The sequence below is a fragment of the Dendropsophus ebraccatus genome, chromosome 12 (genome assembly GCF_027789765.1).
Source record: "Dendropsophus ebraccatus isolate aDenEbr1 chromosome 12, aDenEbr1.pat, whole genome shotgun sequence".
NCBI classification, from domain to species: domain Eukaryota; kingdom Metazoa; phylum Chordata; class Amphibia; order Anura; family Hylidae; genus Dendropsophus; species Dendropsophus ebraccatus.
The window spans coordinates 4,785,787-4,802,458 of NC_091465.1; the positions used below are offsets into that span (position 1 = coordinate 4,785,787).

Consider the following 16,672-nt stretch of genomic DNA (forward strand, 5'->3'; position numbering starts at 1 on the left):
GGATTAGAGATGTGTATAGAGTTCGGCTCTATCGTCTGCGTCGTCATGTAGAAAATTGTCTATAAAGTTTAGAAGAACGTCTCTTTTGTGTTGCTGCTGTTTTTATTTCTCTCCTTTTCTCCTTTCTCGCTCAGACGCTCCAGTTTGGTGATCACAACTAAAATCTTTTGGGGAGGAAAGTGAGTATTTACCCATTCTGCCTGATCTCTCTCTATATAAAGCAGCCGTGGAGATGACCAGTGTCTCTATGTTACAGGGCGGAAACTGAACGAGGCCTATCCCGAAAACATATCATCGAAGGTACAATCCCCCGAGCCCTGCATATAGTCACCTGAGTATAGTGAGGACCTGTATATAGTATATAGTGACAGTGGTGACCTGTATATAGTGTATACTGACCTGTATATAGTGTATACTGACCTGTATATAGTGTATACTGACCTGTATATAGTGTATAGTGACAGTGATGACCTGTATATAGTGTATACTGACCTGTATATAGTGTATACTGACCTGTATATAGTGTATACTGACCTGTATATAGTATATAGTGACAGTGATGACCTGTATATAGTGTATAGTGATGACCTGTGTATAGTGATGACCTGTATATAGTGTATACTGACCTGTATGTAGTGTATAGTGACCTGTATATAGTGTATAGTGACCTGTATATAGTGACCTGTATATAGTGTATACTGACCTGTATATAGTATATAGTGACAGTGATGACCTGTATATAGTGTATACTGACCTGTATATAGTGTATAGTGACCTGTATATAGTGTATAGTGACCTGTATATAGTATATAGTGACAGTGATGACCTGTATATAGTGTATAGTGACCTGTATATAGTGTATAGTGGCCTGTATATAGTGAACTGTATATAGTATATAGTGACAGTGATGACCTGTATATAGTGTATAGTGACCTGTATATAGTGTATACTGACCTGTATATAGTGTATAGTGATGGTGATGACCTGTATATAGTGTATACTGACCTGTATATAGTATATAGTGACAGTGATGACCTGTATATAGTGTATACTGACCTGTATATAGTGTATAGTGACCTGTATATAGTGTATAGTGACCTGTATATAGTATATAGTGACAGTGATGACCTGTATATAGTGTATAGTGACCTGTATATAGTGTATAGTGACCTGTATATAGTGACCTGTATATAGTGTATACTGACCTGTATATAGTATATAGTGACAGTGATGACCTGTATATAGTGTATACTGACCTGTATATAGTGTATAGTGACCTGTATATAGTGTATAGTGACCTGTATATAGTATATAGTGACAGTGATGACCTGTATATAGTGTATAGTGACCTGTATATAGTGTATAGTGACCTGTATATAGTGTATACTGACCTGTATATAGTGTATAGTGATGGTGATGACCTGTATATAGTGTATACTGACCTGTATATAGTATATAGTGACAGTGATGACCTGTATATAGTGTATAGTGACCTGTATATAGTGTATAGTGACCTGTGTATAGTGATGATGATGACCTGTATATAGTGTATAGTGACCTGTATATAGTGTATAGTGACAGCGATGACCTGTATATAGTGTATACTGACCTGTATATAGTGTATAGTAACAGCGATGACCTGTATATAGTGTATACTGACCTGTATATAGTGTATAGTGACAGTGATGACCTGTATATAGTGTATAGTGACCTGTATATAGTGTATAGTGACCTGTATATAGTATATAGTGACAGTGATGACCTGTATATAGTGTATAGTGACCTGTATATAGTGTATAGTGATGGTGATGACCTGTATATAGTGTATACTGACCTGTATATAGTATATAGTGACAGTGATGACCTGTATATAGTGTATAGTGACCTGTGTATAGTGATGATGATGACCTGTATATAGTGTATAGTGACCTGTATATAGTGTATAGTAACATCGATGACCTGTATATAGTGTATAGTGACAGCGATGACCTGTATATAGTGTATACTGACCTGTGTATAGTGTATAGTGACAGCGATGACCTGTATATAGTGACATAGGTTGTTGTGTATTGGATGTCACTGTGGTGCTGTGCTCCCTGTCAGACATCATTGTTTCTTCCTTTGTCATATATCCTGCAGATTATAGGGACATTCTGCAAATATACATATTTATATCTTACCATTACCGACCTTTACAATGTAACATTATGGGGTGCGTCCTCTCTGCTGCCCCCGGTGGCCGTGCTGGGTCTCCATGTGGTTCTTCCTCCTCAGTCATTATGTCATTGTGTCATTGTGTTGTTGCTGTTATGTTGTTATCCAGGTCTGAAGGCGTCATTAGATAGACTGCAGCTAGAATATGTGGACGTTGTGTTCGCCAACCGGCCCGACCCCAACACCCCCATGGAAGGTAAGCGCCTCAGGTCAACCACAACCGTAACCTGGCCATTGTGTAGAATATCGGCTGTATTCTGCTCAGAGAAAACACAAACTATTTATTATCTATTTGTTTGAGAAATTAAGTAAATTCTTTTCTTTGGGGGGGGGGGGGGGGATTTACACAAACGTTATTTTTCGTGCTGCTTTATTAGTGTACTCCTAGAATACATTGCTCAATTTTTAGGTTTTGTTTTAGTACATTATTAATGTATTAATAATTTCCAGAATAAATTATTGACGTATTTTTTTATTTTTTTAAAATTTTAACTTTTTACAAGATATTTTTTTTTTTTTGTTTATTTTGAATAATCTGGTAAAATATTGAGTAATCTATGAGCGATTGTATTCCTTATGTATGTGGAGAGCGGTTCCCGCCGGAGTCGCTGGGTGTATTATACTTGTTGGCTTCTTGTTTTTGTTGTTTTTTTTTGCTCACATTTCATCCAGTTTTTCACATTTCTGTTTAAAAAATAAATAAATGTTATAATTAATCCAGGACGTCATTGAGCTAAAAAAAGGAGGGATTCCAAAGGGGGCGGGGGGGGGGGGTCGTAATTTTTTTACAAAATCTTCCCCTCTTAGCTGATTTTTTGTGAGTTTTTGCCGCCTCCAGCGGGTGCTAGTTGTCCTGTGCCGCCCTGTTATCAGACTGTCTGTAAACTCTGGTCTTTCTAAATCTTTCTTTCATTACCAGGAGACCCATTTAGTTCTTCCAAGTCGAGAACATTCATCATAGAAGGTACACAGTACCCACAATCTCCATACTCAAATCCGTGTCCAAAAGGCATTTTATGGGACAGATAATGTATTTTTATCTTTACCATACAAGTCTTCCCTCCCCCATCCCCCAAAAAGAAAAAAATATCCATAAAATGCATAAAATGACCCTTTAAGAACATCTTGCAAGTAAAATTTCCCACTCTGATCCCTTTAAATGACTGTCCCTCCCCCCGTTTGCCCTGATTTGTGTACCATCTCCATTACTCCTTACTGGGAAGTTTTTTTTTATGTTGTTTCTTTATTCTTTTTGTTGTTTTTGTGCATGGTAGATTCAGATTAGTGTCTCATTTCAAGCTGTTTTTCCGCATCATTGACGTCTTGTCGGGGTGATTTTCGTTACCGTTTCTGGAGCACATTACGGTTGCCAGGACTTCTGTAATGTGAGGAGAATACTCAATGATGCTGCTCTGCCTTCAAGAAATAAGGATTCTGGTCTTTTCTTGAAGGAGAGATCGCTTCTACAACTGGGCAAGATTTAAAATAAAAAAAAAATTGTTTTTGGATTATTTTTTTTTGTGTTTTTAAAATTTCTAAAAAAAAATTAAAAACCTATTAACAGAAAATACCATTGAGCTTGATTGTCCCTCTTGTGGATTTGCCCAGTTATAGGAGGTGTTGGTTTGGCTTGTGTGATTGTCCGTTCCACACCCAGTAGTGTGATGCTGTATTATGCACCGGGGCACCGTTGCGGATCTTCTTCTTCTGTTGGCGGCAGCGCATGGTCTCTCGCTTTGAGTGGACGGTTTGCTTCTCTTGGCATGGGCCGACCTTACAGTCAGAGGTTTGCATGAGCGAGACGGTGAAAGCATTATCCCCTAAAGTGTTCCTAAAATCTCACTGAGCTCCACATCCAAATTGGAAACCTGCAAATGTTTAAGGTGAATTTACTGTGTGTTTTTAGTTTTTTTCCTTTTTAGTAGCAATTGGTCACTTATATATTACGAATTTACAATCCCCCCCAAAAAAATTAGGAAAGACGAGAAAGAGAGAATCATGATTTTTATCTCTAGTTTTAGAAACACTTAAAGTGACATTTGCAGAGTCCAGTCGGCCTTGCAAGCCCTGTAGAGTGGGGGCCGCCCTCATGCATCCATAACGCCTTTTGTGACATCACAGGAATCTGGATACATAACATCTTACATGTTGTACCGGTTCCATACACCAGTCAGGGGGGCGCACCTCATTCCTCACCCAGAGGGGCTTTCTTGGAAACTGTTGAGTGGAGTCGATGAATTGTTACGGTTCGGCAACATTCTCCAAACCCTAAAGTTTGGCATTTGACTCCCGGCATCTGGAGCGTTTGGTCCCAATCCCAGAATCCCCCGATTTCTCCAGACGCCAGGACATTGCCGAAGCCGAACAATTCATCGACTCCGCTCGGCACTAGTCACAAGGTCGGGCCTATAGTACACGACTGGTCTCCAGCCTGGGGTTCTCCAGCATGCTGGGACTTGTAGTTTCACAACAGCTGGAAGAGCTTTAGATGAGGAGATTACTGATCCCAGCCAAGACATGGAGTCCAGAAACTCTTGTCTCCAGGATTAGCGTTTCATATTTTATAACCATTGTGTCAGAAATCAATGGGTTTTCGATAATAACTGGGAAATGACTAAAAAAAACTTTAAAATTCTAATTCTGACATCAAGTCCCAAAAGGAATTGTCTGATGTTTCCTTTTCTTAAATAGAATAAAATTGTTATCCAGCTGCCTGATCCCCGCCTGATCGCCATTTCCTGGTCTTATCGCCACTCAGGAAACTCCTGGTCGCAGCCGTCATCACCCTTAGTGTTCAGTGGAAATGCCAAACGCACTCGGAACTCGAATGGTCAGCATTTGACTCTAGGGATGTCTGGAGAAGTCGGAGGCCTTCCTAGGGATGTCTGGAGAAGTCGGAGGCCTTCCTAAGGATGTCTGGAGAAGTTGGAGGCCTTCCTAGGGATGTCTGGAGAAGTCGGAGGCCTTCCTAGGGATGTCTGGAGAAGACGGAGGCCTTCCTAGGGATGTCTGGAGAAGTCGGAGGCCTTCCTAAGGATGTCTGGAGAAGTTTGGTGCAGACATGGATACAGACATAGGTCGGGAGTCAAATGCTGAGCGATCGGGTTCCGAGAATGTTCTTGAACTGGAAGTTTGGCGTTTCCGCTGAACACGAATAACCGTCCTTTGAGTCGCAGCAGGAACAGGGCGTGGAGATAGATCAGGACAGCAGCACTGGAGGATCTGGATTATAACCCGACCACACTGGGGGGAAGCGGTCACTTGTGTGGTTCTGCCCCTGGGACAGGCATCGGGATGCTGAGACACCATGAAACCCTTGGAAAATTCAGAAAAATCATAAATCTAGCTGCTGGGACCCAAGTAATAGTCAGAGGGGCGGTCCTTGCAGCTGCTGTGTGCCCCGCCAGCATTGAGCCATCTCCCCTATACACTCCTAGAGAGAAGCACATCCCTAAAGGTCAGCGGGATGGAGGAGGAGCGGGGAGAGGGAGCCCCCGGGGATTAGTTACCCAGGTCCTGACCCCTTTATTATGCGATGATTTCTCTGAAACGCCCCAATGCCTCAGCGCCCTGCCTGCTCCTGGCTCATGTTGTTATAGTTCTGGCAGAATGGAACTGATTCCCTTTAAACATAAAAAACATTAGACAATCCCTTGAAGAGTTCTATAGCTAATAAAACTGGGTCATGTTCAGTGGCCTTTAATTTTAACACTTTTTTTTTTTTTTTAAACCCCTGATCCCTGTCACACGCGGATGTTTTGGGTGCAGATACCCAGTCATTGTGGCGCTCTACCTTCTAGCGTTATTTATGGCGGTTTCCCTGACAGTGAAGACTGCACTAGGCCTTAGAGGGGCCCTCGTCTCTCCTGATGTATTGTATCGCTCTCCTGTATTCCTAATACAATATCTATTCTGAAACGTGTTTGTAGAAATCTTTATTAAACTGGTATTCTTTATGGAAAGATTGACAAGTGGGTGTTACCATAGCCCCCATTAGATAATGCCAGACTGTGAAGGGTCACACCCATTTGTCTATTTCTTTATAAATCTCGAGGAGGAATAACACAACCGATCCTCAGGACGGGCTCAGGACGGGCTCAGGACGGGCTCGGGACGGGCTCAGGACTGGCTCAGGACTGGCTCAGGACGGGCTCAGGACAGGCTCAGGACGGGCTCAGGACAGGCTCAGGACGGGCTCAGGACAGGCTCTACTCCATCACTACTAACAAATCTTAAGGGAATACAAAAATTCTGATTAAATTCCTAAAAATTGCTGATCGCCTCACAGTCCATTTACATTTATGTAAAATGTTTTAATTATTATTTTTTCTTTTGAGAATTCTCTTTTGCTGCTTGGCTCATACACTTCATATATCTCATTCACTTCATACATCTCATACACTACATACATCTTATACACTTCATACATCTCATACACTTCATACATCTCATACACTACATACATCTTATACACTTCATATATTTCCTACACTTCATACATCTTATACACTTCATATATCTCCTACACTTCATACATCTTATCTCTTTTTGAAAGACCTACTGCAGAACAGATCCTCCCTTGAGTATGAAGCCTGTACGGGGCCCCTAATCCTTTAAGCTAGCTAGGCTTGGCTACTTGTGACTACTTAAAAAGACTCTGTCAGCAGGTTTATGCTGTCCTATGTAATGGTGCTTTTTTCACACAGACAGATTTATCTAGCAGATTTTTGAAGCCAAAGACAGGAATGGACTAGTGACAGAAAAGCTGAACAGAATGATGTATCACTTACATTGTTCTGTGCAGCTGATCCAGAGATCTCCTCCTGAATAACATGGACAATAAGTAGTCCTCTCCATTATGTGCATGTGCTCAGTAGTCCTGGATATTCATAAGATGCAGAAAACTCCGCCCACCAGCTTCTGATTGGTAGTTTACTATCCATGCTGTGTATAGGCAGTCACCTGTCAATCAGCAGCTGGAGGGCGGGGTGAGGGGTGGGGTAAGAATCCTATTCTCCTGCATATTAGGAGAACGGCTGAACAGAATGATGTAAGTAATACACCGATCTGTCCAGCATTTCTGTCACTAGTATATGCTGCCCTCATTTAAGGCAACATAAACTAAGTGACAGATTCCCTTTAAGCATTAGGCTTGACTTAAAAAGATATTCCTATCACATCTAATCTAATTACCACAGGTTAAATATTTTTGCAAATTCTTTCATTGGTTGAGGCTTTTTCTGCTGACAATCTTCTGTTTCTTCTATTACCTACAGAAGGCAGTATACAATAGGGAGATTATCTACATGGGCAATACAATAAACAGGCGTTGGGCTACCTACATGGACCTCCTATATTACATGGGAGCACAAAGTGGGCCTATACTATATGGGAGCACAGAGTGGGCCTATACTATATGGGAGCACAGAGGGGGCCTATTCTATATGGGAGCACAGAGGGAGCCTATACTGTATGGGAGCACAGAGGGAGCCTATACTATATGGGAGCACAGAGGGGACCTATTCTATATGGGAGCACAGAGGGAGCCTATACTATATGGGAGCACAGAGTGGGCCTATACTATATGGGAGCACAGAGTGGGCCTATACTATATGGGAGCACAGAGGGAGCCTATACTATATGGGAGCACAGAGTGGGCCTATACTATATGGGAGCACAGAGTGGGCCTATACTATATGGGAGCACAGAGTGGGCCTATACTATATGGGAGCACAGAGTGGGCCTATACTATATGGGAGCACAGTGGGAGCCTATACTATATGGGAGCACAGAGGGGGCCTTTTCTATATGGGAGTACAGAGGGGGCCTTTTCTATATGGGAGTACAGAGGGGGCCTATACTATATGGGAGCACAGAGTTGGCCTATACTATATGGGAGCACAGTTGGAGCCTATACTATATGGGAGCACAGAGGGGGCCTTTTCTATATGGGAGTACAGAGGGGGCCTATATTATATGGGAGTACAGAGGGGGTCTATACTACATATTGGGCATAACTGCTTATATGGGGGCACTCTTACTGTGTGAAGCAACACACTATCTGCAAATAGTATCTGAAGCGCATGTAAGGGCAGACATAAGCAAAGGTTGTTTGTTATTTTCGCCCCTGCCACCTGTCATTTTTGACAGGGTTGGACCTCTCCTTTAAATCAAGAATCGTCCATTAAGTTAAAAAAATAAATAAATCTATATTTTATGCCTCAGTACTGTGCATATTGTGCGGATAGGACATCACTAACCCAGGTGGGAATGTCCCTTTAATAAGTCAGATAGTCGTGTTTTATCGGTGCGGTGAGGTTCATGTCCCCGGTTGTGGAGTATAAGATGCGTCTCGTCTTTGTGTCTCGTCTTTTTCTTAGGTTTCTTCTTTTGCTGCAGTTACTTCTGGGTGTTATTTTTTACCATTTTTATGGACTTTTTCCGTCTTTTATACTGTTCTAATTGGTTGTCATTTTTGCTTGATATCCCGGCATAAGAAGAATTGAAGGAGACCAACAAACATACGGGGGCGGTATATCCCGGCATAAGATGAATTGGAGGAGACCAACAAACATACGGGGGCGGTATATCCCGGCATAAGATGAATTGGAGGAGACCAACAAACATACACGGGGGGGGGGGGGGGGGGGGGGGGGCTATATCCCGGCATAAGATGGATTGGAGGGGACCAACAAACATATGGGGTCGGGGGGAGGCGGGGGGGCTGTTTAAATAAAAAGTGTCTGCGCCAGATTTATAGCCGCTACTAAAAACAAGAAGAATGGTGGAATAGCTGATCACGTGATCGATGAACACAGACCAGGATTGAAATTTAAAAAAAAAACTGTCTTTATTAAAACTAGGATGTGTTTCTAGAGGACTCTCCGTTCTTCATCAGGTCCATCTGATGAAGGTTCTTAACAATAACTTTAGATCATCTCGCCAAAGTTTCGACTATTTATCAGTCAGCTTCATTTGATGTTAAGGTTTGGCACATTTAAGGCACACCTCTTTATTGAAACCACACCCACTTTCTAGCAGGCCACACCCCCTTGCCAAGCAAGTTGCACAAGTATCTAAATATCATTGAAAGAGTGATGCAAGTTATGGAATTAATTTTTGGTCACATTGCACCAGACTATTAACGTATACAGGTTTTTTTTTTTTTTATCTCCTCCTCGACGTCTTTTCCCAACTGGACGTCTACAGCTTGATCCAATGAACTTCTCCCGGTCATTCTATGATCTGTTTGTATATCAGGAAATGTAATGAAGTGCTATACTTTTGTGTATTCTATGACTGCAGACAATGGCCTGTGTAAGGACCCTATGACACGGGAAGATTATCGTTCGAAAAATCGTTATATTGTTTGTATTTAAACAAAAACAGTTTCATGTAATTGCAGGCAATGATTAAACGACTAACGAGAAATCGTTGATCGCTTGTTTAGACCTGGACCTAAAATAGTCGTTGATCCTCTGCAGATCGTTTAGTGTAATAACTCGACGTTCGGTCGTTCCCATAGGTTCTGTAGGTGTACTAGACAAAGCCATTTTTAACAATAAACGATCGCAAACGAGATCATTTTCCGTAACCCGACATCGTTCACCACATTACACAGAACAATCGTAGTAACAATCGTTCTCTCTGGCTGATCCCAGGAAATGAAGGAACCATCTGGAATTACACTGATCGGTTAGTGAACGAGTGCGGATTTGCAACGAACGATTAACAATGTCAGCACCAAACAAACAATGAACGATTTCTCGTTGGTCGTTTCATCGTTGCTGCATTTACACGAAACAAATAGGGCCCCAAGGTTTCTCTGGAGACTCTCAGTCATCCAGGACGGTGGGTTTCCATCCCGCACGTTATAGGACCAGAGAGATGAGGAAGCTCGGTTTACTCGGTATTTGTCCCGGTTGTGGCACAGAAATCGGTCTTGTCTTGCGCTTTTTTGTCTTCCTCTTTAATATTTTCATCTTCCTCAAGATCGGGAAAGTTGCCGTCAGTGAATTGTCAGATGGACGTGAATGATTTACACTGCTTGCAAGATGTCCTTGCAGCATTCTCTCCCTTCGTGGGTGTTGTAGACTTAGCCTCCTGCATGGTATGAGTTGTCTCATTCAGCCTCCACCGAGACTTTACTCCTCCCTTCTTCCCTCCATTACTTTCTCCGCAGAGACGGTCCGGGCCATGACTCATGTCATTAACCAGGGGATGGCGATGTATTGGGGGACGTCACGTTGGAGCTCCATGGAAATAATGGTAATCCCTGTCTTTTATTTATTTCACCATACGGTATATATTAATGCCGCCATATACCAGGAATGTCCAAACTAAAGTTAGAGAAGCATGGCGTTTCTTATAATAAAATACATTTTGAACTTTAAAGGGGTTATCAAGGCTTAGAATAACATGGCCGCCTTCTTCCAGGAACAGCGCCTCTTCTGTCTTTAGGTTGAGTGTGGTATTACAGCATACTTCTATTGAAGTGAATGGAGCTGCATTGTAATACTGCACACGACCTGAAGGCAGGGGTGGCGCTTTTTGACCTTGGATCACCCTTTAAAATGGTTCAACCTCTTCCTGAGGCAAAGAGGTTCCAGCTCCTGAGGTTGTGGCCACATTTCCTCCTGCAGCAGCCATGAGTATTACATGATGGCCATTCATATAGTGAAAAATATTGTTTCCACCTTGTGCACCTCTAAAAACTTTTTTTTATTCTGATAAATCCCAAATGAAAAATTAAGCAGGCTTGCCATAGAAGTTTCCTACTTCCTACTTTTGTTTATACCTCTCTTATGCGTCTCCGTGGCAACAGACTACAAGCCAACCCTGTGTAGTCTGCTCCTGTGTAATCTACCACAGCTGCAGCAGGACCTTCCAGATCACACCGCCCAGGGTTTGTTTGCCGTCTGTCGCCATGGAAACGCTAAGTCCGCCTTGAAGCCGCACGGCAATTTATTTATTTTTTTTGTCATTGCTTCACTTTTCATTCTAAAATCATCTCGCCAACGGGGAAACATTTTGTGAAGGAAGACTCTGCCTATGAATAAATTTACTATTTTTACATCCGGCGCGGTGACTGTGTCCTCTGGGCGCGTGGCCGGCCGCTCTGATTGGCCAGTAACGTGGACGCGAGCTTTTGGCTAGAAATAAAAATCTCCTTTTAGTTATAACTGTAAAAAGAGTAGAGGAAATCCCATTTGAGGGTAAGCGGTGCGGACAGGAGGTGATGGCGGCCGCATTACAGCGACAGATTCATTATTTTTGGAGTTGAGCGAGCATTTATCCGTCCCACAGAGCAGAGACTGGGGAGAGACGATCAGCGGCATGCGTGCGAGCGGCCGTGCTCACTCTACTGTGCGCCTCCATTCTTACTTTCCGCATTACACAGGTCTGTGGGCAGGAAGGAGAGTGTAACCCCGTAATGACCGGATCTGGATGGTCCCCGTGAACAGGGCGATAAAAATTTAAAAAAAGTTTGCATTATTTTTTGTGCCACCCCGACTCACCCGCTCGCTCATCTCTCATAGGAAGCCTATTCTGTAGCGCGACAATTCAATCTGATCCCTCCGATCTGTGAACAAGCCGAGTATCACATGTTTCAAAGAGAAAAGGTGGAAGTCCAACTCCCGGAACTCTTCCATAAAATCGGTAAGTTGCCGCCTCTATGGTAAGACTGCTGCTACTTGCGGAGTTAGAACAGGGAAGGGGGAGCTCCAACCTCCGGCCGTCCAGGCATGATGGGAATTGTAGTTTTGCAACCACTGGAGGGCGGCAGGGTCCCCGTCCCCGTGTTAGATGCTTGAAGAGTTCCTGTTATTAAAGAGACATGGCTGTATGAGTGTCTGCGACCATCAGGGGAACAAGCCAGGAGAAGACTGCGTGCTGCCCGCTACTTTGTCCGTTCTGTGTCTGAGACTTGGATGACCCATAGACTTGCATTGAATTTCCATCTAGGTCATATGGCCCAGGTCATGTGTCAGGAGTAGCACTGCTACTACTTATAATAACACAGATAAACGATGAAGAGTATGAGCTCCACAGACCCTCAAACAGCTGATCGCCAGGGCTGCCCACCCAAAATCATAAAGCGTTTCTCCACCCTTGTCTGTCCTCATCTCTACCCCTGTCTGCCCCGGCCTCCACCCCATCTGTCTTCGCTTCTACCCCTGTCCATCCTAGCCTTCACCCCTGTCTGTCCTCTCCTCTACCCCTGTCCATCCTAGCCTCCGCCCCTGTCTGCCCTGGCCTCCACCCCCGTCCATCCTTTCCTCCACTGCCATCTGCCCTGGCCTCCACCCCCGTCCATCCTTTCCTCCACTGCCATCTGCCCTGGCCTCCACCCCCGTCCATCCTTTCCTCCACTGCCATCTGCCCTGGCCTCCACCCCCGTCCATCCTTTCCTCCACTGCCATCTGCCCTGGCCTCCACCCCATCCATCTTTTCCTCCACCCATGTGCCCTGGCCTCCACCTTCATCCATCCTTTCCTCCACCCATGTGCCCTGGCCTCCACCCTCATCCAACCTTTCCTCCACCCATGTGCCCTGGCCTCCACCTTCATCCATCCTTTCCTCCACCCATGTGCCCTGGCCTCCACCCTCATCCAACCTTTCCTCCACCCATGTGCCCTGGCCTCCACCTTCATCCATTATTTCCTCCACCCATGTGCCCTGGCCTCCACCCTCATCCAACCTTTCCTCCACCCATGTGCCCTGGCCTCCACTCCCATCCATCCTTTCCTCCACCCTCATCCATCCTTTCATTCACCCATGTGCCCTGGCCTCCACCCTCATCCATCCTTTCCTCCACCCTTGTGCCCTGGCCTCCACCCTCATCCATCCTAGCCCCCGCCCCTGTCTGCCCTGGCCTCCACCCCCATCCATCCTTTCCTCCACCCATGTGCCCTGGCCTCCACCCTCATACATCCTTTCCTATACCCATGTGCCCAGGCCTCCACCCTCATCCATCCTTTCCTCCACCCATGTGCCTAGGCCTCCACCCCCGTCCATCCTTTCCTCCACCCATGTGCCCTGGCCTCCACCCTCATCCATCCTTTCCTCCACTGCTATCAGCCCTGGCCTCCACCCCAATCCATCCTTTCCTCCACCCATGTGCCCTGGCCTCCACTCTCATCCATCCTTTCCTCCACCCATGTGCCCAGGCCTCCACCCCGTCCATCCTTTCCTCCACCCATGTGCCCTGGCCTCCACCCTCATCCATCCTTTCCTCCACCCATGTGCCCTGGCCTCCACCCTCATCCATCCTTTCCTCCACCCATGTGCCCAGGCCTCCACCCCCGTCCATCCATTCCTCCACTGCTATCTGCCCAGGCCTCCACTCCTGTCTGTTCTTTCCTCCACCCCTGTCCGTCCTCACATCTTCCCCTCGTCTGCCCTCATCTGCACCCCTGTCTTCCCTCGCCTCCCCCCACATTCCCTGGAGGTGAGGGTCTTGGGCTGATCCTTGTCCTTTACACTTCCAGGTGTGGGCGCCATGACGTGGTCACCGCTCGCCTGTGGAATAGTATCGGGGAAATATGATGGAGGAATTCCACCCTATTCTAGAGCTTCACTGAAGGTGAGTACAGAAAATTCTGGATAAATTATAATCCCCAACTAATGTTCACTATGAATGCGGCCGGACTCTCTAATAAGGTTTGGTGACCCCTGGGGGGGCCATAATGGGGGTCATGTTCTTATAGACTGTGCTTTCCCAAAAACGTAGATAGAAGTAAGAGAATGGCGGAACTGATGTGATGGAGGGAGATGGGGGGGGAGGGGGGTCTGTGTGGAGTCGTCTCTCGTCTTCCTCAGCTCTGTATCCTGATACCCAGTCAGGGCAGAGTGGCGGACATGTAATAATCCTTATTGCCACCATTTGGTCCATTATCTTGTCCATATTCCGGGGCTAGCGCCACTCTGACACCTCTGACATTTCTCTGTATTATAAAGGGATATCAATGGTTAAAAGACAAAATCCTGAGTGAAGAAGGACGACGACAGCAAGCGAAGCTGAAGGAGCTCCAGGCCATCGCCGAGCGTCTGGGCTGCACCCTTCCCCAGTTAGCCATCGGTGAGTGCACCATGTACTGACACAGCCTCACCTTGTGGTGGTATATCACATGACCAGGATCTTAGACATACGTGACCATATATACTATCTATATATCAGAGGACTCATGGACTGTGCGCCTCTTACCCGCTTCCAGTTCCTCAGTTTTTGGATGTTTTTGTTCCAGTTAAATGTCTCCATTGTTTTGCAGCCTGGTGTCTGAGGAACGAAGGGGTCAGCTCCGTCTTGTTAGGGGCATCAAATGCCGACCAACTACTGGAGAATATTGGAGCAATACAGGTCAGTGTATGTCATGTGATGCCGCCCAAGAGACTATGGGGTTACATGCAAGAGGGAAAGTCAGCTCAGTAAAAATCTTTGGGTAATAAACTGTATGGTGGGGGCATTATGGGTAATAAATTGTCTGGTGGGGCACTATGGGAAATAATCTAGATGGTGGGGGCATTATGGGTAATAGACTGGAAGGCGGGGGCATTATAGGTAATAAACTGTATGGTGGGGGCATTATGGGTAATAGATTGGAAAGCGGGGGCATTATGGGTAATAAACTGTATGGTGGGGGCATTATGGGTAATAAACTGTATGGTGGGGGCATTATGGGAAATAATCTAGATGCTGGGGGCATTATGGGTAATAAACTGGATGGTGGAGCTTTAAGGGCAATAAACTGGATGGTGGGGACATTATGGGTAATAAACTGGATGGTGGAGCTTTATGGAGAATTATCTGAAAGGTGGGGGCATTATGGGGAATAAACTGGATGCAGCCCATCTACGTGTGTGTATATATATATATATATATATATATATATCTAGGAAATATTCCAAAAAGATTTTCTAATGTGTTTTCTGCTGGAGTTAAAGGCATTATCCAGCATTTATAACGTTTTAATATGTTGCTGCCCTGTTCGTAAACATAATAAACATCCTATACTTACCTCCCTGCGCTCCCCCAGTGTCCTGATGCCGCGTGGCCGGTGTCCTGATGCTGCGTGGCCGGTGTCCTGATGCCGCGTGGCCGGTGTCCCCCCACTGGCTGCAGCTCCAGTACTTCCAAGAAAAACTCATATTGGGAGTGACAGCCCCGCCAGTGATTGGCTGAGCGGGCTGTCACTCCTGAGATGTAGTGGATCTGCAGCCAGTGAGGGGGACACCAGGAAAGGACGGAGAGGAAAGCACAGGGCAGCAATATATACACATTTTTAAACCCTGGACAACCCCTTTAATTATTATTTTTCAGTTTCCTATTCACCCGTCCTGTTCTTCCTCTTCCCCTCGCAGGTCCTTCCAAAGTTATCCTCTTCCATAATTCACGAGATCGATAGTATTCTGGGCAACAAGCCATATAGCAAAAAAGACTATCGCTCCTAATGCGGAGGCCTCGGTGTCGGACTCTCTCAGCTCTGCTTCGATTCTTCGACTTGCCTGCTTTAAGCTTTACCGAATCCAAGCGGAGTGCGGTCGCATCCAAGAAAAAAACAAGACAAAAAAACAACAACATTTTCCGGGCACCAGGAAACCATCGAAAAGTATTACGGTGAGAATCCATAGGCTTATGTATCCAGATCTGCTGCTGCACAATGGCGGAGTCCCGGGAGGAGCGCCTCACGTCTTACGTCTCCATCTCGGTGGGAATATGACCCAAATGATCGCACTCCGATTTCTTAAGGTTTTCTTTAAGAACTGGATTTTTATTGCTTTACAATTCTTTTCTATACCTCATCCAGGATGAAAAACAAAAAGTCTTCTGTTTGTTTTTTATTTTATTTTCCATTTTGAGTTTCTTTTTGCTCCGTTGACCTCGACATCAAGTCTTATCAGGTTCATGTTACTGTCATTCTGTATTGTTGTTTTCTGTATTATTATTCTGTTTTTATTTCATTGCATCTCAGGCAGCGAGGAGCGATCCACAGATCAGGCAGATTGTGGATTGTGTCCTGGTGGGCCGGGGCTCCAGGGTGATCCAGACATATGCAGTAATGTTGCACCCATAGATATTAAAGGCCCTGTACACATTAGTCAATGGCCGATCAGACATATTTTCTTGGGTGTAGGGGGACACATGTTTAGAGGCAGTCACCCACCTGATAAAGGAAAGGGTCAGACATATTGAATATTAACCACCTGAAGGTGCATGTCGGGGGAGGGGTTAGGTGGGTGAGAAAGCCGTCGGCTGAACAAACATTTGTCTGATGGTTATTGAAGGTGTATGGGCCACAACTCAACACCAAGGCCATGAAAAAGTCACCCCATCTTAACAACAGGGTCATGCCATCAAAATCACAGGGCCTGGCCTCGCTCCGCGCCGGGCCTGGCCTCGCTCCGCGCCGGGCCTGGCCTCGCTCCGCGCCGGGCCTGGCCTCGCTCCGCGCCGGGC

General features: G+C 45.2%; 1 protein-coding gene across 12 annotated transcripts in view; it reads left to right on the forward strand.

The window, feature by feature from the left end:
• Nucleotides 1-16,313, forward strand: part of KCNAB2 (potassium voltage-gated channel subfamily A regulatory beta subunit 2) — a 131,809-nt gene extending 115,496 nt beyond the window's left edge. For 9 of the 12 annotated variants that reach the window (XM_069948425.1, XM_069948421.1, XM_069948428.1 and 6 more), the window contains 10 exons: nucleotides 135-179; nucleotides 257-300; nucleotides 2,324-2,410; nucleotides 3,134-3,178; nucleotides 10,397-10,482; nucleotides 11,754-11,874; nucleotides 13,707-13,801; nucleotides 14,176-14,296; nucleotides 14,487-14,575; nucleotides 15,577-16,313. In XM_069948425.1, coding sequence (XP_069804526.1) covers nucleotides 135-179; nucleotides 257-300; nucleotides 2,324-2,410; nucleotides 3,134-3,178; nucleotides 10,397-10,482; nucleotides 11,754-11,874; nucleotides 13,707-13,801; nucleotides 14,176-14,296; nucleotides 14,487-14,575; nucleotides 15,577-15,666 — 823 coding nt within the window. In that variant the 3' untranslated portion in view covers nucleotides 15,667-16,313. The remainder of the gene's footprint in view (nucleotides 1-134; nucleotides 180-256; nucleotides 301-2,323; nucleotides 2,411-3,133; nucleotides 3,179-10,396; nucleotides 10,483-11,753; nucleotides 11,875-13,706; nucleotides 13,802-14,175; nucleotides 14,297-14,486; nucleotides 14,576-15,576) is intronic. The other 3 variants (XM_069948429.1, XM_069948430.1, XM_069948420.1) reach the window with 1 other exon arrangement.
• Nucleotides 16,314-16,672: the final 359 nt, after the last annotated feature.